Source organism: Rhopalosiphum padi, chromosome 2, assembly GCF_020882245.1.
Source record: "Rhopalosiphum padi isolate XX-2018 chromosome 2, ASM2088224v1, whole genome shotgun sequence".
NCBI lineage: Eukaryota > Metazoa > Arthropoda > Insecta > Hemiptera > Aphididae > Rhopalosiphum > Rhopalosiphum padi.
Window position 1 is genome coordinate 54,248,024 of NC_083598.1, and position 23,029 is coordinate 54,271,052.

General features: G+C 25.5%; 2 protein-coding genes across 3 annotated transcripts; one reads left to right on the top strand and one right to left on the bottom strand.

Moving 5' to 3' along the window:
* Window positions 1-181: 181 nt before the first annotated feature.
* Window positions 182-5,746, bottom strand: LOC132919244 (uncharacterized). The gene is made up of 10 exons (XM_060980655.1): window positions 5,467-5,746; window positions 5,311-5,398; window positions 4,789-4,848; window positions 4,343-4,563; window positions 4,105-4,284; window positions 2,882-3,207; window positions 2,659-2,809; window positions 2,412-2,507; window positions 884-967; window positions 182-824 (listed from the first exon to the last, which is right to left on the bottom strand). The coding sequence occupies exons 1-10, from the start codon at window positions 5,544-5,546 to the stop codon at window positions 644-646; spliced, it is 1,467 nt and encodes a 488-aa protein (XP_060836638.1). The 5' UTR covers window positions 5,547-5,746; the 3' UTR covers window positions 182-643.
* Window positions 5,747-6,046: 300 nt separating this feature from the next.
* Window positions 6,047-16,263, top strand: LOC132919243 (WW domain-containing adapter protein with coiled-coil). 2 transcript variants are annotated; one of them, XM_060980653.1, is made up of 13 exons: window positions 6,047-6,297; window positions 6,389-6,422; window positions 7,626-7,839; window positions 8,884-8,957; window positions 9,022-9,117; window positions 9,714-9,921; window positions 9,994-10,236; window positions 10,347-10,471; window positions 10,545-10,728; window positions 12,616-12,776; window positions 12,850-12,977; window positions 13,056-13,159; window positions 14,561-16,263. In XM_060980653.1, the coding sequence occupies exons 1-12, from the start codon at window positions 6,257-6,259 to the stop codon at window positions 13,147-13,149; spliced, it is 1,602 nt and encodes a 533-aa protein (XP_060836636.1). In that variant the 5' UTR covers window positions 6,047-6,256; the 3' UTR covers window positions 13,150-13,159; window positions 14,561-16,263. The 2 variants fall into 2 exon arrangements, with proteins under 2 accessions (XP_060836636.1, XP_060836637.1); XM_060980654.1 differs by lacking the exon at window positions 14,561-16,263 and adding an exon at window positions 13,995-14,209.
* Window positions 16,264-23,029: the final 6,766 nt, after the last annotated feature.

The following is a 23,029-nucleotide window of genomic DNA, read 5'->3' on the forward strand; positions in this document are numbered from 1 at the left end:
AAGAACTTAATAAACTTGATTATTTTTTTAATTATAAAATATATGCTTATATAAAAACACTTGAAAGTCTAAAAGTGTGAAGCAAATTTGTATCTTGTAACGTTTGATGATTTGCAAAAAAAAAAAAAGCATGTGGGATTACAAAAGAATTTAATTTGAGGATGTGAGCCAAGATTGGTCATTAACTGGTTTAATTTATTTATTCAATTTTAAGTTAAGGGTACTGTATAAAATACATCATACAAAAACATTGTACAACTAAACTGATAGTTTAATTTTTTATAATAAATTTAACATCATATTTCTAAATTAAATATAATCACTATTATAGTATTTTTTATTTTTTTAATATTAATTTATCAGTATATAATTATTGACATTATTTTCTAAGAAAAAAGGTTTATACACGTTATGAATGATTTCTGACTGAAAAAAATGTTTAATTTAAAAAAAGAATAAAAATAAATAAATATAATTTAAACAATCTAAACATTTTCTACTGAAGTAACAAAATTGAACATAATATTAAATTACTATATTCAAAATAAGATATCATTTAAATTTTAATTACCTTTATACATTCAAAAAGAATCTTAAGTATAGAAATAATTTACTTCATTCGAAATAGAACATAACAAAGTAATTATTTCTTGAATAGCCGATGAAAAATACTACCTTTAGCTAATCCTTTGGACGGTCCTTTTTTCAACTCAGTATTTGGTCCTTTTGCTAAAGAATGAATTTTACTCAATAACGATTTGTTGGGACCTTTAGGTTTTACTTTGTTTTTCTCATGCGACTCACACTTAGATGAAATTTTTTTGCTATAAGAAAAATATATTAATTAGAAAAGAATATTAATGGTTTACTTAAATAAATATACCTCAACAAATCTTTATTGGGACCTTTTGCCAAACTTTTTTGTGTACCATTTGCCACAGTTTTCTGGTTCTCAGAATTTATTTCACTAAACCCAATTAAAATATTTTTTAATGATTTACATATACATTAAAAATTAAAATAAAATATAATTAGATGTTTTGGATTAATAATAAAAATACATTCATCACTCTGTTCAGAATCTAAAAAATAATAAATTGTTCTTATATTTTATTTAACTTTTATATAGATGTTTATAACCTTATTTTAGAAATATTCTATTTTAAACTACTCTATTCTATTACTTTTATGTAGTTATTTATTTTATAGAAAATACAAATCAGCTAGTATGATTATGATTATTAATTAATTATTAACAAATAAAAATATATAAATTATCATTAATGAGAAGCCATCTCTAAAAATCTAATAATGTACTTATGTACAAAAAGGAAACATTAAAAAAAAAGGGTGGGCAAATGGGTATTTCTTTGCAGTATAGTAGAGTTGGAGAGCAAGTCACAATAATGGATGTGTTAAATTTGAAGGTAATAACAGGTATCGTTGTATACGAAAAACTATTCTGAACAGAGTTGGTAGTCTTGGATATTATATTACCTATATTTAAATTATAATATATTTTTTTTTGAAACAAGCTGTTAATTTTTAGTATGATTTAGGGCGGGTTGTATATTTCCATACGGCAAAGTTAATCAATTTTTTCTAAAAGCATTGCATGTACCTAGTTACCATAATACCTTAAATCACACTTGTATCACAGATTATGCTAGTGTAGAGAAAAGTACTATATTATTATCCTAGGAGCCAAACAAATGCTAATTTAGTTGTGTTTTCACAGGATCGTTTCTTATTTTCTTTATATTTAAGTGAACGTTTTGATAGTCATCCCATTTTGAGAAAAAAAAAGTATAGTAGAAAATTACTCAACTCATTAACAGTAAAGGTTGTAAAAAAAATTGTAATGAAATTACAAACTAGATGATTAAGACGACTAGAAGAATTAAATAATTAAATATAATAGTAACTAATCGATTAACAATATGAAAAGTGCCCATAACCATAGAACTTAAAATAAACAAAAAAATTAAATATAAATATATTATATTTTCATTTTATTTGAACTTTAAATGCTTATAAATAAAAATTGTGACTAACAATTAAAATTTTTTTAATACGATAAGTATAACTTATAAAAAACCTTGTATTAAATTTTAATGATTTTTTGGAAAACCAAATTGTTTTTATTGGCATTTCAAAAAAAAATTTCAATTGTTTATTAATAGCTTTAAAAAAGTCAAAATATTTAGAAAATTCAATCGTAAATAGATAACGCTAATATAAATATTTGGTGAAAATTTCAAGTATTTACAATGAATTGTTTTTGAGTTAAGGCAAAATAAAAAAATTGATTTTGACAAAAACTGATTATGTGTAAAAATTTGGTCTTTTGTAATTCAATAATAATTATTTATTAACCCTATTTTTAATCTATAACACAAATGTTTCCTTACCAGAAAGAATTTCTTGATTCAGTTTTTGAGTTGCTTATGTCTGTTACAATACAGTTACCAGTTGCTTTGTTACTAGAATTTTCCCTTTTGAGCTTACTATAAAAATAAGTTAAAATAATATTAAATTTTTAGTAAATGTTTAATTAGTTTGATTTAAAAGTGAATAGGACAATGCAATAAAGTGGATTAAACTTGTACAATTTGTTTTATTATCAATTTGAAAACTATTTTATTTTAGTAATATTACCCATCATTTTCATCCTTTGTTTTAAATTCATTATTTAAATGATTTTTAAGGACTTGATCTGCTAATAATTCATTATAATCTGTACTTTCTAAGGCAAAAATTATAATTTTTTCTTCTTGATCATCAAATTTATCATGTAATCTTTGTTTTACTGTAAAAATTAAGATTATTATTAATATTTAATTATAACATAATAATTTTTTAGTTTTATTAATTTGTTTACTTTTTATCTGTTCATCAGAATTTATTTTTTTGATTGGTGTTGATACAACCGAAGAAACAGGCCAAGATGAACAAGTAGATTTAGTTTTATTATAATCATCACAGGTTTTTCTTCTTGACCAAAACATATCGTCCTCTTCATAATCATTTTCACTGTTTGTTAATGTAACTCTAGGTAGTTTAGGCACATTTTTTGTAATATTATGTCGTTTATCAAATCCCATAGTTAATAATGTTTTAGTTGCTTGATTAACATTATTATCTGCACTACATAATGTATCCAAAAGTACTGTTTCTTCTACAACTGGAAATACACTTTTCAAATATCTATATGAAATATAAAACAATCCCGTTTGAATTAAAAATAAAAATATATGATTTATTTAATAAATATTATAGAATAAATAAATAAAAAAGAAATACTACTTACCAACTCATGCTATAAAATAAATCCATCAATGTAAAATTTTGCCCACAAAAAATATTTTCTATCGTCTAATTACATCAGACAATTATCAATTCAATTTAACTACATATACTGAAACATCGAAAATAAAATTCATGCTAAAAAAATAAATAAAAAATAATAAAAAATAAAGGCAAAACATTTTAAATTTAAGCCTCACACAAACATTCACAAAGACAATTATGTATATATTATACACTTAACATTTGTATCTATAGTTATCAACTATAATATTTATATGTTCAAAAATATTTTCATTCTTTAAAAACCGAAAATAATTTAAAGGGATAATCTTTTAAGGTAATTTTCAATTTCTACAATTTTTCAATATCTACAGTCAAATAACAAAATAATTACACAATCATAAAATAATAATATATAATATGTAATATGTATATAATAATAATATCATATAATACATAATTATTAAGATAAGTTTCATCAAATGATTTATTTTTAAATCAAACAATATTAAATATTTTCTAATAGAGGAAAATTGTTAATTTAAAATTAATAAAAATTTCCAATAATTAAGTTAAAATATTTAGACTTATATAATAGTAATAAATAAATATTAGAGGTGGGATGATTTGACCTAGGACGGATTTTCAAACTATGAACAGTTTAACTCACCTCTAATAAATATTAATTAAATATTCATTATTATTTGAATACTTGCAATTTGTTTTTTTTTTTTAGTAAAGGTCTATTAATTTACATATTACTCTTCAAAATTAAATATATGTAAAAATAATTACCTTAATTTCATTTTTGGAGAATAATGAGCTGGTTTAGGTAGTGGACTAGCCATGGGTGAAGGATTAGCTTGTAACATATAATGACGACTAATTGATGGTGGTGTATATGGTCCAGGTGTAGCAATTGGATGTTTTTCTACTTGCAATGCACTAATAACCACAGCTTCTCTGTTATGATATCTAAAATAATTTTCATTAAATATTAAAGAAATAAAATATAATTAAAATATTATATTACTTATTTAATAATGATTTAATATGGGATTCAGATGCAGTGGGAAACATTGCACTAATTTTTGATATTGACTGATCAACATTAGAGCTGCTAATTGGTGACATATTAGGTGTGATTGACACCCGATTTGTAGCACTCGAACGTGCATAATTAATAGCATTAGAACCCATACGTGGGCTAAATCTAACTGGTGTTGGACTTGACTTCTGTGTAATAATCGAATCCTACAATAAAAAATATGTTTATTATGAACATGATACATTTATTTTTTATGTAATAACACACAAAAATATAATAATTAAAAAGGTTCAATCCGATTCTAATACAATAATATTATATTTATATCATACTTAATCACATTGAATATAACACAAACCAGACAACATTAATAAAAATATTTTATTTATTTATCTACAATTTTTTGGAATTTGAATTAATTAATTAATTACCTGATGAATGTGATAAAATGGTTGAGGAGAATCACTTTTAGATGGAGAGTCATGTTGAGTCTAAAATAATTTAAAATATAAATTAATAAAAATATATTGATAGAATAATATTAAATCTTAAAAATATAATTAAGTTATTAATGTCAGCTTAGATATTGTCAGTAGTGAAGGCAACAAGAGTAAATTATGATATTTTAAGGAACAGAAGATTGATTCTATGAATCTTGATGGAAATTTTCTATTTATATACTTGGACTCTGGACCACACATATTTGTTTACGCTTGAAATAACAAATAAAGTTAATTAAAGTAGTAATTAGAAAAAATCAAATGGTTACAGTAGTTACTGTCATAATATTATTTATAAAGATACATTTATTTTCATCAAAACAAATTTTGAATTAGTTTTGAAAATATTAAATTTAAATACAGGCATGTTAATTAACATTTAAAATTATTTTTTAATAATATATATTCCAATTCAAAATAAATAGTAATAAATGAGTCGAGTATGTATCTTACTTGAACAGACAAAGGTTTGGTCATTTGATAATGAAGATATTTTGAGTGTGAATCTTCAATGCTTGTAAAATAATTAAATAAATTATACCTGGTAAAATAAAAACAAGGGTAATTTATTATTCAAGTACTGTATTATTATATCATAGAAAAAATTACGTTTTCCCTGATTTGTAGCCATTCTTGTTGTGCCATGTAAATGTATTTTTGATCATATCTTGAACGGGTACATCTACCATCGTTTTAATAATAAAAGTACACTCGTATTCGTATATCTGTAGAAACTACAGTAGATAGTTAACTTAGTGTCGTAGGTCAATAAATAAATAAATAAATAACAATTAATAATATTTCTAAATCCATTGATACTTGATGGCAAATTTAGGTAATATTTATTTACTTTTTTAATCAAATTAGTGCCTTTAATTTCAAGGACAAATTTTGCATAAACAAAATTTATATGAATATACCACTGCTGCAAACTGAACAAAAATAAACATAAAACAATTTTGGTCAAATTTCGATTTTGCTTTCAAAAATAGTTTGAATTAAATAGTATCTATATTATTTAAATAGTGCCTTCATTAATCCAACACTTTAAATTGATTTAATTATAGTTAAATTTTCTTATTATTTAATTTTTTAATGTTTGCACTGTTTATAAACGCCAGCTGATATTTGAACTGGCCAATGGCAATGCGTACCTTTCCGATGGATGACAAGCCCCCTCCACACTCCTGACAGCATCTTCACCCCGTCTAAATGTTTTTTCCTTTTTCACTCCATTTTATTACATTTTACTATTGGTCTCATTTGATGGCGTCCGGTTACGTTTAAAGATTTTTTACGTTTGATTGAGCCCTAGAACCACTTACACGTCCACCTATATTTGTCGTTAACAATATAATTCCATTGCCGGGCGGTGAATTTCCACAGATAATCGGCATTGATGGTAATGCATGCGAGGAAACTTCAAAGGATTAGTGATGGGTAAGGCCTACTTACCAAATTACGCGAATAACGTAATTTCAAGTTATTTAAACATGGATAATAATATTAATGTTTTCTTTTTTGTCTCCAGGTATTATGACAAGAACCCGTCCCATCAGTATCAGGTAAATATTTTGGGTCTTGTAATTATTCTATCGATAGGTACACAATTATGTCCTTCAAGATATTGGTTCCTATGAAATTTAAAGTACATTAAAATCTATTCTCAATATTCTCATCACTCCAAATAATTAGTGTTCTGTCATTAATTTTATCCTACTGTTAAATATTTAATATTATTATCTGATTCATAGAATCTAAAGATCTTAAATAAATATTATGTATCAGAAACTTAACATTATTTATAAATATTTATCCTTTAGATAACTAATATTTTGACTGAGAATAAATTCAATTATAGTAAATTTTAGATTCCAGTTTAAAATAATTAAAAAAATAAAACCAAAAACTAATCTTGTTCTTGATCCCGCTTCCACCTCAGAAATGACTATAAAAATGTATACAATTGTATTATTAATGGTTTTATTTGTAATATACGTATGCTTTATTGTAAACACACAGTATCTAATTATCTTTTTAATTCTATAATCAATTACATAATTTTTACAATCATATTGTTACCTTATGGTATTTCTTTTTAACTTAATTAATGTCATATTTTTGCTTGATACTACTTTCTTTTTTTGAATTAAAAACCATTTTAAGTACTTTCATTCTTACATTTTTAGTAATTTCTTTTAAATGTATATATAAATCTTTTAATCTTTTTCAATAATTTTTAAACAATGTCTGACATATTAAAGCATATTATTGATACCAGGTATATAATTATATTTTTGAAATGTATGGTATAAATTAATGAAGTGAAATGGAAACCTTTTTATCTTGAAAAATTCCTTTATCACATATTAAATATATTTTGGGTGATTACTATACAAGCGATCTATATATTTGTTAGTATTTGTTTTATATTTAAATTTATTAGGTTCATAGGTATACCAACCTATGTCTTGCCTAACAATCATTGAAACACAGTTTAAATAGAACTACCTTTTGGCTAAGTAGATAATCAACCTACGTTGGTTACGAAAGAGGGGTAACAACTATCCAATAAATAGAATGCCTGTAAATGCTGACTTGGTCAATATAAGTACTGAGTTTTATAACCAAGTACTTGTCTTGTATAAACTAGGCTTCAGCTAATGCACCTCTGTTCTATGTATATTGTTTATTATTAAAATTTCATTAATAAGTTAAAGTTTATTATACGTGACATTATTTTCTTAAAATATAAATTTATTTTTCAGAATTCCAAATACTTAGTTTCAAAAAATTCTAGCAGTGATCAAAAGTATGGCAGTGTTAGGGGAAATGGTACCTCATATCCAAGTCCTGGTCGAGGAAGTCCATCACGAGATCGATCATATTCAAGCAAAAGTTCATATCATTCTCAAAAAAGTCACAGAGATAAGGAGAGAGATTCTCGAGACTATAAATCTAGGAATAGTGATAAATATTCTGGTAAATGTTTTAGTTCAATTTTAAAAAAATAACTTACAAAATGTAAAAAAACATTTGTTGTGAATGATTTTGGACCCTTGTAATTATGACGATCCAGTTGTTCTAATTGATAATCTTAATTACTAATGCCAGTAAAATTTGGTTGATGTTTAACACTTAGAGTAAAACTTTTGTTCTTGTTCCACTGTGACGCATCAAGTTCTCTATGAAAACATTACCTTTAAATATAATTTAAATGATTCAGTATGTTTGCAAACAACTAATATTTAGTTTTTTTTTACTTGAAACTGAATAAAAAATATTTACAAGTTTTAGTATTTTATAAATAATATGTTTGGAAAATTAATTAATTTAATGGTTTCTAATTTTAATTTTTTTTCTTATAGAAATAAATATAGATTAACAGATTCTAACACTTTATATCATATTAACTATAAATTGACCTTTTGGGTAGACTAAGTTAATAATTTATATCCATATAAAAATAAACATTTTGCTATTATTAATTTTTTTTTTATAACTCATCTTTTGTTGTTAAATTTGAGATACTTACTGAAGAAAATAGTCCACATATTATCCTTAGTTATAAAAGCTTAATTTCTTTGAATTTTTTGAAAATACAGCTTTGAATAAGATAATTTAATGAATATTATAAATTATCAAATTTTTCAGTTTGTCTAAGTAGACTATTGTGTTTTTGTTAATTAATTTTCAAATTTTAAATTACTCATGTAATGATACTAAAATTAAATACTAACTAATGGTATATTATATATATATTAAATAACCAAAACATTCATCACATACTAAGAAGATAAATTTTTATTTATTAAATTTAACATAAAATATTGAGTGTAAATTTAAATTCTAAATAGTGTTGAACTTGCTGGAGATAAACACTAATTATATTTCAATAATAAATTATTTCTCTTAGTAATTATTATTATTATAACACTTTGATAATTATTATACCTTATATAATTTATAGTTTATTGGGAACATAACTTGACTGTATGAAATGAATAAAATATATTTATTTTTCAGATTATAGTAGGTCACCAAAAGATAGACGAAGTAGAGATGAATATAGAACAAACCACGATCGGATTAGTCCGGAAGTAAATAATTGTGTTTATTACATGTTTCATTTTTTATTTGTAACAATGTTATTTTATTTTATAGAAAATGGTTGTACATTCTGTGAAATGGTCAAATTCTAGGGATTCTAGAGATTCTAGAGAATCTGGTCAACGAAAAGTTGTTCATAGCTCTTGTCAGGTAAATATTATTTCATCCTTATTTATTATATATATTGTAGATACAATAAGTAAATTTGAAAATATTTTTTTACATTAAATAAATAATTGTGTTAAGAAAATTTTTGATAGTTCCTTCAAAGAACTAAACTATTAATTTCATGTCCACAACCAGTGTATTTTAGACAACTTTTGTGGGATTCTAATTGTATAGAATTTTTTAACTTTCATTAGTATTTTTATATTGTATATTAAATATTGACTGCTTGCAAACAAATTGCAGAAAAATATTTGCATCAATATTTTACAATAAAAGTATTGTTTACTTTTGAATAATTATAATTTATCATCTGCTATTTATTGTTTCTTTTATGTGTATTTAATTGACAATCAATGTCATTGTTGTATGTTATTATTTATAAAAGTAAATCATAATATAACAATTATACAAAATCAAAATATATTTATGTATGTGTATCCCTTATTTTTGATTATGGCATAATTTTTTATCACAAAAATTCTCAGGATGATTTCTTATATCAATTTTACATATCTCATTCTTAGATTAATTTAATTGTATATATAGTTTGTTTTAGTTTTATATTTATGTATGTATAGAGTAGCAGCAGTAGTAGTAATAACCGCGAATCCAGGTCTGGCGGAAGTTCAACTGTCACTAAAGTTGGTGATTGGTCTGAACATACAAGTTCTTCAGGCAAAAAATACTATTATAATTGTAAAACTGAAGTATCACAATGGGATCAGCCAAGAGAATGGTTAGAAGCTTATCCAGCATCTCAACCTTCTCGAACACAATACCACCATGGTTTGTAATTATATTTGAAACTTATACTAACAATATTAAAATTATATTAAATTTTAACATATTTTTTTATAGACAAACATTCCAATAACTCTATGATGAGATCATCATCAATGAACAATCATGTGAACAAAGTTTCACAGCAGTCATCTCAACAACAAGTTAATTGTACAAGTAGACCAACTCACCATCAAAAAGATGCTTATTGGAATCAAATGAGAAGTAATAATCTTCCAATAAATGTCTCGCAATCTCATCATGTGTCTGAGTGTAATGTAGATAGGCTTGAACAGGATGGACCAACAATAATAAATTCCTGTAAGTAAAAAATGAATAATACAATTAATGTACCTTTTTGTTGCCATTAAAATATTTTTGACAAAATGCCTTTGTGATATATAATCAAAGTACATTAATTATAATATTAGGCGATTCATCGCAAACTCAAGACATGGAATTATGTAGTGGCGACAGCACTCCTACTTCAGAAAAGTCCTTTCAACTATCAAATGTACCTGCACAAAGGCACAGTTCTTCTACTCCTCAATCACAAGTATTATTTTTGCATACATTTCCTTTTTAAATAAATAATTTAAAATATATTTTTACTAACCAAATTTATTTAGGTAAAAGGAGCTGAAGTCAATAGTGAACCATGTGAAAGAACAAATGTTGATGTTGGATCAACAACACCGCCATTATCTAATATAACTCAGAATTTAGTTGATTCATCAACATCCAACAATATTACTGAACGAAGTCCACCCACTCCTGCAAACACAGAAACTAATAATACCCAAGAAGTTAAAGGTAATTATTTCATTTAATTTTTAATAGTATCTAAGATGACTATATACTAAAAGAAAGTAAAGTAAGTATTTAAAAAATAATTTGGTCTAGAGTAATTAAATAAGGTAATAAAAGTGCTTAAAAAAATAAGCTGTTGAATTGGACGATATAATTCAAGAGCAAATTAAAAATATTAGAATCCAGAACTCTTTAATGAAATCAGGTTCACCTACAAACTATCCAAAATATGATGAAAGTCCCATATAATATATTGGAGAATCCAGTAAAGAACTAACATGTCCCAAAATCTTCCAATAGTATTTATTTGTTACTTGTATACAATTTTTAAATGAGTATAAAAATATAACAGTGATATGAGTAGCATTTAATAATAATTATAGCTGGGCTCACTAAAAGTTCCCAGTAGCAATTTTGAATTAGCGATTATCAAACACAGTTGATATGGTCTACGCGACAAACCGTGGCCATATGACATGTGTGTTACATATAATAATCAAAATTATTATTGAAAATAAATAAAATGTCCACCTACAATGACATAGCTATTATCATACATCCGATACACCCGATACAGATATTACAAGCAGTCATTAAGTAACTAAAATTTGTATCATTTAATAAAAACAGTATATTATATATTATTATGAAATTATTTATTTATTTAAGTGTGCCATAAAAAATTTTAAATTGATCAATTGTGCTTTCAAGTAAAAAAAGATTGGGAATCCCTGTTACTAGACATTAAATTTGCAGCTATGATTTATGAATGATTTAACGATTCGAGAAAATAATTTTAAATTATTATAATTACTATTCAAAAGTTTGTTTAAAATCATAACATATTACAAGCTAATCCAATTAAACTAAAAAAAAACAAACAAGCGATTATTAAACTGCATATCACATAAAAAGTAAAGATAGAACATACGCCCCATTTCAAATATCTATATATTATCCTTGATAGATCTCTCACCTACGATAAACACTTTTATCTTAAAAAGTATGAATCAGAACTTGTGTAAACTAGTTATTTCAATATTGAGAGAGAATTCATCCCAAAAACAATTAAAATTTCTGCATTAGCTCTATGTTTCTTGGTATGGCTTAATTTATATACCCGATATTGGGTAGGTCAATACACTTCAAACAAATAGATTACTTACTAAATGTGTTTATAAATCATAGCGGACTTAGTATAAAAGTATTGTAACGTTTAACAAAAATAGTGGCATCCCACTTATAATTAGATAATTTACTAATGTAATTGAACTGACCAAACAGTTCTCTGATGAAAGGCACTAAATGGTAAGATTAGATATAATTATATTCATAATACATTATGAATTTTTTCATCGAAAATCAAGAAAGAACTTCTTTAAATGTATTAAAAAGTAGAGAACCATATCTAACCAGTAAGATTAAAATTATGGGAGAAAGACAGCAAATTAAGGAAACATTATCTCTGGGGCAATAATAAATGAATGGTTTGATAGACCCGGGAGAATCTGAAAAAACGAAGAATAATTGATAAGAAAGAACTCATGAATAAATGAATAACTAAAATAATATTACATCTACCAACCACCCTACCTGATGCGAATTAGCAGACTTAAAATCACTACCATGGAGATGGCAAAGTACTAGAGCCGCATATCACTAATATAAGACCAATATTATTTATTACCTTTACTACCATATTATTATTATTATTGCTTTATTTTATTTTTACTTATATTGTTATATTTGTTTGACTTTTGATTAATCAATAGTGTGTTTTATACAGGGTAATTCTTTATATAAGACATTTTTAACAATTTTAACTATAATGCTCATAAAGTAATATTTTAACAAAACTAAACAATTAAATTAAATTAATGTTAATAATAGGGAGTCCTGTAACAAGCCATGCAGAACAAGTTGCCCAAGTCAACAATGTAATGAGTTACAGACAGCTTGGAACAACATCGTCCCCAGTAGTGTCAAACTTAGTACGGGATGATTTAACATCACACGTTAAAACCTGGCCAGGCGATATTTTAGCAAAACAGGTAATATTATTAAATACATTTATTCAATATCAAAACAAATTCAATGTTTTAATAGCTGAATATTTCATTTAAGGCACAAAAGTTAAATGAAGAAGCCCATATATTAGGAAGTGTACACTGTTCACGGGTATCTGCGGAACTCAAATATGCAAGGTCTATTGTTCGTTTGACTGAAGTGCAAGCATCTTTATTAGAACACAAGTAAATTTCAAAATTTTTTTAAAAACCTGCATTTAAATAAATTGATTCTTTATATTTATTATTTAATTTGGTTTTTAGGGTGTTATTTTTACAGCAACAAATTAAAACTTTAGAAAAATTAAAATCTGAAAATTCGTTTATGGGTGAAGGAGATGAAGGAAGGACGACTTAAATATATTATGGCAAGTGTTTTTGTTATTTAAATAGTTGTCATCTTTACCAAAAGTGACCACAAACATTTTCTTTTTTTTGTTATGTTGATTTTTTACAAACTTTTTATAATTTTGTTTCTGGGTCTCAAAGGCCAAAATTATGTTCCAATTGTTAGGTATTTGGTATTCTTTATTTATCATTCTGAAGTTATTTTTTTTTAATCATAGCTGTCAGATTTTTTATATTAATTTAAATACAGGTACTTACTAAGTACTAATATAGTCTAATTTTTTCTTACATAAAATACTACACCCTTTAGTACTATCTTAAAATAAATATATTATGAAAATCTTAGTATCTAAACGTGTATTCACCTATATTGGTGATGTATCTAATGATACACAATAATATATAAATAAAAAAGGTTTAGATTAATTTGGCGCCATTTTTCGTCATAATCCTAGTATTTTATTTATGATGCTTCATGTCCATATTTAATTTGTTTGATATCCAAATATTTATTATAAAGAATAGGGTAAAGAAAAATATTAGCAATTTGTGAAAAGTAAATTTTGTTTTGATAAACAAAAGAATTAAATTTATGAACTTATTGATATAAAATACCTTTTCATTTACTAATGATTAAGTGTATCCAGAACAATTACATTTCCTAGTAATTTCCCTAAGAATGTTTAAGTTATATAAAAAAAAATATTTACTCTAATTTCTTTACATTAACTATTACATGAAATATAACATAAAAAAAATTTAAAACAAAATTATATTTTTTTACAACACATTTGGGTTTATTATGTTACCTGGGATAATTATATTAGAAGTGATATTTGATTCTTCGTATTTCAGGCTTGTATAATACATTATTATCTACCTCAACGTTTTAAATTTGACTAATTACATTGTATTGTTTTTTTGTTTAATAGTAACAACAAAATATTTTAGTTATTTATTTCATTAAGATTAATATCAGAACATGAAACAACATAGTTAGTTTTTTGTACAGTATTGCATAAAGTTTCTTATATCATATTTTTGTAATATAGTTATTAATTATGCCATAATTTTCTATACATAAATTTATTTTTCTTCAGATTAAGTATTATATTTAATTTATTTAATTGGTGAATTAAAGTCTGTGTTGCTTAGAAACATACATATTTAAGGTTTAACAATATGCAAGTTATTTTAGTTAAAATTTGTATTTATTATTAATTAATTTATTTTTTTTTGGTAATTTTAATTTATGGGTTTAATTTAAATGAACCACAAAAACTATTTTTTCTTGGTCAATTATATTCCATTTGTAAAAATTTGCTTAAATTATTTGTGGTATAAAAAAAAATTGCATTATAATTACATATTATATATTTTTTTTCAATATAAAATTTGTTACTAACTACTCCCTATTTTAGATTTTAGGACCCAACTACTAATGCAGTTTTCTATCAGATCTCAGCGTTATTATTAATTCTATGTAAAAAAAAAAAAAGGAAGATAAGCAATTTTGTAATAATTAATCTAGAACTTAAGACTGATAGATATTGACAATGAAAATTAATATAAATTTGTTGCCTCCAATTCTTAATCTAAAATTGAATAGAAAAATATTTATTATTATAGATAAATTAAGTCACAAAATTAAACTTTGGAAATAATTAAACATATTGTTCTCTGTATACAGTAATAAGAAAATGATTATACTTATTTTATGTAAAATTACTATTAAGACCCATTATAGATTTATAAAGTATTTTTTATTAAGTATTACTTTTATTTTGGCCTTTTGACGTTCATCAGAGTTATTTGTATATTTTTGCAATGTAAAGGTACATCATCTTTATATTTACAATTCCTAAAATATTATGATTAATAAGTCTACAATTTTAGTTCAATAGACACTGATATTTATACCAAATTAATTTAATAGTAATAAGAAAAAAGGTATTTTATTTATAACTATAAAGTCTGACTTAATAAGTTAAAAACAAGTTATAGGCAGTATACTGTCAAAACTTATAATGAAGCAATTGCATTTATTAAATTAATATGTATGTTACATTTATAAAATGTCTATTATTTATTTTAGTTATAGTTATATCAGAATTTAAAAAATTCAACTAAGACACAAAGTGTTACATGAAACACGTTATTTGAGTTGTTTTAATTTTAAATTTATTATTTGAAAGTCAAGTAATGTGGGTGGAGGTACGTTTTGTTCAGACATTTATCAACTATAAAATAAAATATTTGCAGATATTACATTGAGGATTGGTTTCTAACTAAGTATTACTTTGGCACCACTAATATTAACCTTCATTGAAATTATTATATAAGATAAATAATGAACGTCTGTCAGGTCCAGTATTTTGTCACATTATTTATTTTAATTAATTTAGGAAAGTAATAATGTAACAAAAAAAGAGTGTATAGATATAAACTCATTATCTTATTTATTGATTTATGATTTTAACATTACATATATTTACCTTAGCTTGATAATTTGAAAGGGATTTTACTTTAAACAAGTTCTTTAATTGTTTTATAATAATTATGACAACATTTAAATATTAACCCATTATTAGTTTTACATAGTTTTTTTAGTTAAAATAAATAATTTTAATATTAAAACATATATTTTATATTTATCTATCTATACACTACTTTTTGTACGCACAAGATCTGTTTGTTTCTTACATAATTTGTGAACCAGATAAATCCAAAGAGTAGTTCTATAAATAAATAATGTTCTAAGTTCTAACTATAAATCATGTTCAGAATGATAATAATTATGTATACTTACCTAAGTTCTATGTATTAAATGTATTTTTCCTTTTGTACATTTCATTCATTATGTACTAGGTGCATTAATTTATCAAACTTTTCCTATTGTACATATTTTTTTATTAATATAATAATTTAGACTGTTATTTATTTAACAATAATTTACAATTGTTATTATTGATATTTGTCGAACATACAATTGAGAGTAAATGGTAGGGTTAACTATGTGATACCAATTTACCGATTCTGAAATAAATTGATTATATTACATTAAGAATTAAATACCATCACTCATTTCATGTTAAATAAACCATAATATTTTACATTTTTTTAATCATAATAGAATATTATGTTTGGTTTATGCCTATTTCACAACCAAATCTTCATTATTATAAAATTAATTTTAAGAGTATGTGATTTAAAATACTTAAGGTACCCACAATGTATCCTTATTCAACTTTTACCATATTATACTAAATGGTTAAACAATATTTAACTTCTACACAATATGGTTATTAATAATGACTAGAAAATTGTTTTACCTCAACAATATTATTTAATTTAGTGAATACTTAGACGATTCTAATATTGACTATTTGGTAATTTTTATCATCCTTATTGTTCTTGGTACAACCAAATTTTAACATCAACATTCTTCCTATAAAAGTTTTGCTTTTAATGAAACTTTATTTATAAAACTGTGTGTTCAAAAACATTAATCTTAAGTATAATTTATTATGCATAAAACAAAAAGTAAGTATGTATAATATGTAAAGTATAATTTATGTGTACCTATAAGACAAATGTTGATCATTGTCCAGTGGCATGGCATGCAAACAAAAGATTCAGTTTATAGAGATATGTAGTGTTTATTTATTTTAATTTAATCATATGTTTTTAGTGCAAAATGTATGCACCTAGTCCTATCACTTAGACGCCGCGTCATTCCTAAAATACCCAGTTTCTACAAGAGTACATAAAAAAGTTTTACATGCAAATAATAATTCAAGATGTAGATAAACTATATTTGTAGATTTTATATTTTTTTAAATGGTATTTTCATAAAATGGGCTTATAAAAAAAATGCTGTGAAACTAAATAAAAGGTTAGCCAAAACTACTACTCCTGTTGGTATAAAAAACATTGTAGTGGTTAACTAGTAATAAAATTTAAGTGTGCAGTTTTTTTTTTCAATATTTTGGTTATTTCTACTTGAACTGATTCAGATTTCAAAATTGATGATGTGGACGATTAAGCTAACTTTTTATATATTAAAGTAAATGAGGTTACTTCCTTCTAAAACTTGAAAGTTTAATTGTTCATAGTAATAAATTATTATTGGGTTATCATAAGTCATATTATGTGCAACTCAATATATTAATACAACTAGAAATCTCTTAAGTAGTTAAGATGCACTATACTCTCATGTGTTTTCTTCATTTTTCAAATGCTTATCATAAAAAATTGTACGTTTTGAAGAACTCAGTAGTGTCCTCTTAATTGTGTGTCACTCAGTTATTAGTCCTAGTTCCAGTGTACAGAAAAACCATGCGTTTAAATTTCTAAAATCAAATTTCCTAAATTATATTATTTTATAAATTTAAATAGCTATACTTATGGAAAATTGTTTTTACTAACAATTAAATTGATGCCACCCCTGCAATGTCAAAATTGTTATTATTAATTGTACTTTTATTTGAACTTAAATATTTTCCAGAGAAAAATCAATTTTTAGGTTTAATCATAGTGTAACACGTAAACTAAAAACTAAAAATGTTATCCTAAGAGAAATGTATGGATATTTTTTTTTATACTTTGTGTATAGTTTTTTCGGATAGTTGGTGGTCCCCACATTGTATTTAAGTTTAGGGAGGTAAAATGGGTTAAAACTTTTTGAATACCTACCTATTTATCAGATTTTTTATTAAAATCCTGGTAAAAATGTTATGGGTTACTGGTTTCGCGTCTGAAATTGGATGCAATTGTTTGTGGGCTAGGAGTGTGAGGTACAAAAGTGATGACTACGAAAGTAGTATTTTTATTCTATCTTCAAAACGACATTTTTTTCATTATACATTTTTAAATGTATATGATTTTGTTTTGTTTATACACACTAATACACTACGTGTAGATTTAAAAATGAAATTATGTATGTAAATCGTAAATGCCAAATTGTTCCATCGGTGTTCTATTAATTATTGTTATTAACGCGTACATTTGTCAATTTTTTTAATTGGTAAAAATGCGCTTTTTTCCAAGATTGTCAGGAGCGCTAACCACCAATCTTCTTCTGCTAGTGCCAATATGCTACACAAGTCTAATAAATACCCTCTACTCTACTCTCTTAAAAAGACATAAAATTAGTTGGTTATTTTTTAAAACTGTCATCTAGTGGCCATGGTAATGAATGATTAATAAAATTATTATTGATATTGTTTAGTAACTATCTATAGCTAATAACGCCTGTATTTAAAGCTAAAATGATCATACATTATGTGTATTGCATCACTTTGCGTCTAGGCTTGTCCGACGCATTGTACAGACAAATTAAAATTTGATTGCGTAGACTCTACGCCGTAGAGGGTAGAGCAATACACTATGATACATTGATAAAATATTATAATGTCTAATCGAAATGTTTCAACATACTATCTGCAGCTGATTTAACTTGACACTGTATAACTGGAGTAACTATACCGTAATAGTACTTAAGTCCTATAGCTGAATGAATATTTTTAGTTGAAAGTCTTTTAAAAAAGAATGTTAGGTCTTGGGTCAATATCTAATAATATTGTTCATTTTTGTTAGAAGATTATAATCATTTAAAAGTTTCTTAAGTATTGAAAAATAAATGATATATATAATTATAAATTAGTTAGTGTTAATTGAGTGACGAGTGTATTTTGGTACACTCAAAACAGTCAAAACCATATATCGTTTTGATGCGTAAAATGTATAGTTGCCCGACGATTCACTATTCATCTTGGTATGAATGGTATTTTATTTGCATTGCCATTACATACATACCGGTCGTTAAAGTATTTAACTAATTTTTAGATTTAAAGTAGGTATTTAGCTATGGGTGTGAGGTGTGAATAACTACAGGCCTTCGAGTGGGACGTCTCGTGCTAAGAGTGAATTATTATATAATATTGCCGCGGACGAAGTCCGATATCAGTCCTTGCTTATGTTGTCGAAACCCATTCGTCTAGGCATAAAATAAACGGCGGTACACGAATACCATCGTCTTTGCGTAGCACGTAGCTGCATGTGTGTACGAATATATACGTTGTCGTTCTCGATTTACACAGCCTTCAGTGGTATTCTCACGGTGAAGGCGGGTTAAGGGGTTTATATCCACCCTCTTTTGGACTAATTTTTAGGTTACAATCCTCTCTTCACCCCATCGCTATACAGGTCTGTGAAAAGTAAAGAAATATTTTATGTTAAAGGGTATTAACTCCTCCCAACTATTCAAAAAATCTGAGCATGCCATTGGCGTCTTTATATAGTACGTGCACTAATATATTATGCTTTTGTCTTACTCATAACTCATTATTGTGATACGATAAATATAATATGTTCTGACATTCAATACATTCCGTTTAAGCCACTACTCATATGAGCCCAATGTTAAAAAATAGTAAAAAATGTTCTATTTGAGCAATGTTCTTTTTTTACAATAATACAATTATTGTTCATGTACAAAAATACATATTGTTTCCAGCGGCGTAGCTGAGGGGACTATAAATATATTTTTCCTAATTCCTCAAGATATTTTGTGGTGTATAACAATTTTCAAATAGCCTCCTCCCCTAGATTGAACTCCAGCTACGCTAGTATGATAATCATTATCGTATTATCGAGTACCTATATGCTAGTACTTCGTGATTTAATTTTTTTATTTATTGGTAGCTACTGCCTCGGCGATTAGAATCATTGACTCCAAAAATTTCGAATTTTAAAACAATATGCTTACTGCACCATGTTAACTGAAATTGTATATACATTTTACTTTTATAAATTAGTTTTTAAGAATTAACGACTTATAAAATTGTTAATATATATACAAATATTTACAACAGAATATTAATTTATATAGAACAATATAATAAGCATTAACCATCTATTGATAAACTTTACACTAAAATTATATTATGTTTCAAGGAATAGCACCAAGCACTTAATTTTAATGCAATATTGAGTCAACATTTGATCACCTAAAAGAAATTTGTAAACTTACCCGAGTTGTTTTAAAAATGTTAACTGTATTTAGCTATACTATATATGAATTGACAACACTAACATTTTGGCAATCATAATAAATATTTATAATTTATTTATAAATTAATTATTAATAATATTATGTGATTTGTAACTATTATCGTTAACCTATGTTTGTAATTTAAAATTATAAAGACATTTAATTGTTAATAGCTCTGCAGCAAACAAATTGTGTCCCAAGATCCCTTTTTCATACGAATATTTATAATAATAATTTTTTTTTTACTTTTACAATATTTTGTTGAAACGTCTCCGAAACCGACGTTTATTTTTTGACGATCGCAAATAAAATACCACGAGCGATTTGGATTGGCTGTTTTATCGGTCGCCGACTCGCCGTATTATTTTTATATGTATAAATAAATACATATTTGAGTATGTCATTTGAAAAGATTTGCACTGCTTGTTGTTCGCTCAGAACTAATAGAAAAACAAGCCCAAACAATTTTTGGTACTGGTATAGCCCCGCCATCCATATAACAATAAATACATCGTATAAATATAAAATAATGAGTTTATTTATTGATATTAATCTAATAATTCGATGATGGGTATATAATATATTGATATTATATTAATATCAATATAATTTGATATAATATTAAAAAAATTAAAATTGAAAAATAGAATAATAATACTTTTAAAACAATGATAAATTAAAAAATGTATAAAAATATTTATAATATTAATAATTCGAATAATAACCAATATACCGATTCGATGGATAATACGTATCATTACTTTTAGGTACCTACCTAATAAGTAATAATCAATTATACCTATAATAACCCGATATACCGATCAAACATCACAGTACGTATTTGTATTTTCATATAATATATATTATCGTTAAAATGAATTTTAAAGATTTGTTAACCCAAGTGCCCGATGTAAATACCGGAATTCAATTTCTCCAGTCCAAAAGTATTAATGAAAAAAAAATAATACATGTGAAAATAGCCACAAAATGTTTATAAAAGGGTTAAGATGGCGATGTCAACGAAGGGATTGTCATAAAGAGAAAGGTATATTAGAGTAAATAGTTGGCTGAACGGATCTATCGAGATTACTGATAAATAGTATAGTATACCTATTTTATATATTCTTGGGCTCATTAACTTACTTCAGTGACATATTGCAAACGTGAATTGGGTATTGGAAAAAATGCGGTAGTCGATTGGAACAACTACTTACGAGAAGTTTGTGTTTAGCGATGGAGAGCAACAACAATCAAAATTCAAGACGTTTAAGTAGGTGGTCCAAATTTAATAATTGAAATAGATGAAAGTATTTTCGTACGCCGGAAAAATAATGCAGGGCATATATTACCTCAACAATGGGTGTTTGGTGGTATATGCCGTAAAACTTAGGAATATTTCATAGTTAGTGTGCCAAATAGATCAGAAGTTACATCTTACATTGATACCTATCATTAACCAATATATTGGACATGGTTTTACAATTTTTTCTGACAGTTTGAAAGCTTATGCTAATTTGATACAACATGAATTTCAGCATAATCAAGTTAATCATAGGTATAATTTCGTGGACCCTAACTCAGGAGCCCACTCACAAAATGTCGAGAGAATGTGGGGTTCCGTCAAGGGGGGCAACAAAAAACGTAGAGGTACTGATAGAAATTTTTTAGTCTCTTACATGGCGGAATTTATGTGACGATCAAAACTAAACAATAGTGATCCGATTGATACCATCTAAAAAATATAGCAGAATTTTGGGAATCACAGAAACCATAATTTTTAACATTTTAAACATTTTTATATATTTTTAAATTTATCATTGTTTTAAAAGTATTATTATTCCATTTTTTAATTTTAATTTTTTTTTTATATTATATCAATATATCTATCATCGAATTATTAGTTTAGTATCAATAAATAAACTCATTATTTTATATAGGTATTTATAAAATTTATTTATTGTTTTATCGTTTTATGGATCGCGGGGCTATAACAGACCAGTAGGTACCCAATTTCTGCAACCCGATTCCGAATTCATAGTTTTTATTTATATAATACTCTTCTATTAATCCGATTTCTTAAATTTTTCTGCACCAACTTTGAAAATTAAGGTACTTATGTTTACTATGTTCTCGATGTATTCATTATATCAATATCAAACTATAATTTTTATTCGGGAAGATCACTTTTACTCTATGGTGGAATCGATATACCTTATCTGGCTTATCTCTTATCCTCTGGTATAAACTTAAATCATATAATATAGTAATATAGTATATGATCTAAAAGTATAAAACGATTTGGTGGAATCTATAATGAAACTCCGTATAAAGTACAAGTACAAACATTGCAGCATTTCACAGTTACTCTTTTCAATCAAACTTTGCGACATACACAGCTGGACTCATTCGAGTCATTCAACTCTCCCATCTTACCAGTTCACGAGAGAGGTAGGACGGGAAACTGAGTTGTCTGACAGCAGGGGGCGGCTTTAGTTCTTTGCCTAGGAGGAGCCAATGTTTGTTTTACATTAATATTATACAAATTATACATAATTAAATCAATGAAAATATTTGACAAAATAAAGAGTAATATGTCTTGGGGGGCATGGTCCCTATGCCCCCCCAAGTTAAAAGCCGCCCTTGTCTGACACCATAATTATAGACACTTGTATTTATATAGAGTTATATTTTACTCTATATATAGCTCACGCAGTCACGCCTCACACGTACACTCGACCGACGACAAAAGTCATGACCATAAGCGAAACCTTATGGCTTAGATCATATTATAATATAAGGTCTATGGTCAGGGTAGTCTGGCCATGATCTAACCTAA

Excerpts from the sequence above, each read along its gene's own strand:
- LOC132919244 (XM_060980655.1), bottom strand. The coding sequence starts at position 5,546 with ATGGTAGATGTACCCGTTCAAGATATGATCAAAAATACATTTACATGG. Across the intron at positions 3,208-4,104 it reads TCTCCAAAAATGAAATTAAG|ATATTTGAAAAGTGTATTTC; the intron begins GTAATTATTTTT and ends TATTTCATATAG. Across the intron at positions 825-883 it reads CCCAATAAAGATTTGTTGAG|CAAAAAAATTTCATCTAAGT; the intron begins GTATATTTATTT and ends TTTTTCTTATAG.
- LOC132919243 (XM_060980653.1), top strand. The coding sequence starts at position 6,257 with ATGGTAATGCATGCGAGGAAACTTCAAAGGATTAGTGATGG. Across the intron at positions 10,237-10,346 it reads ACCAACAATAATAAATTCCT|GCGATTCATCGCAAACTCAA; the intron begins GTAAGTAAAAAA and ends TTATAATATTAG. Across the intron at positions 10,729-12,615 it reads TAATACCCAAGAAGTTAAAG|GGAGTCCTGTAACAAGCCAT; the intron begins GTAATTATTTCA and ends TGTTAATAATAG.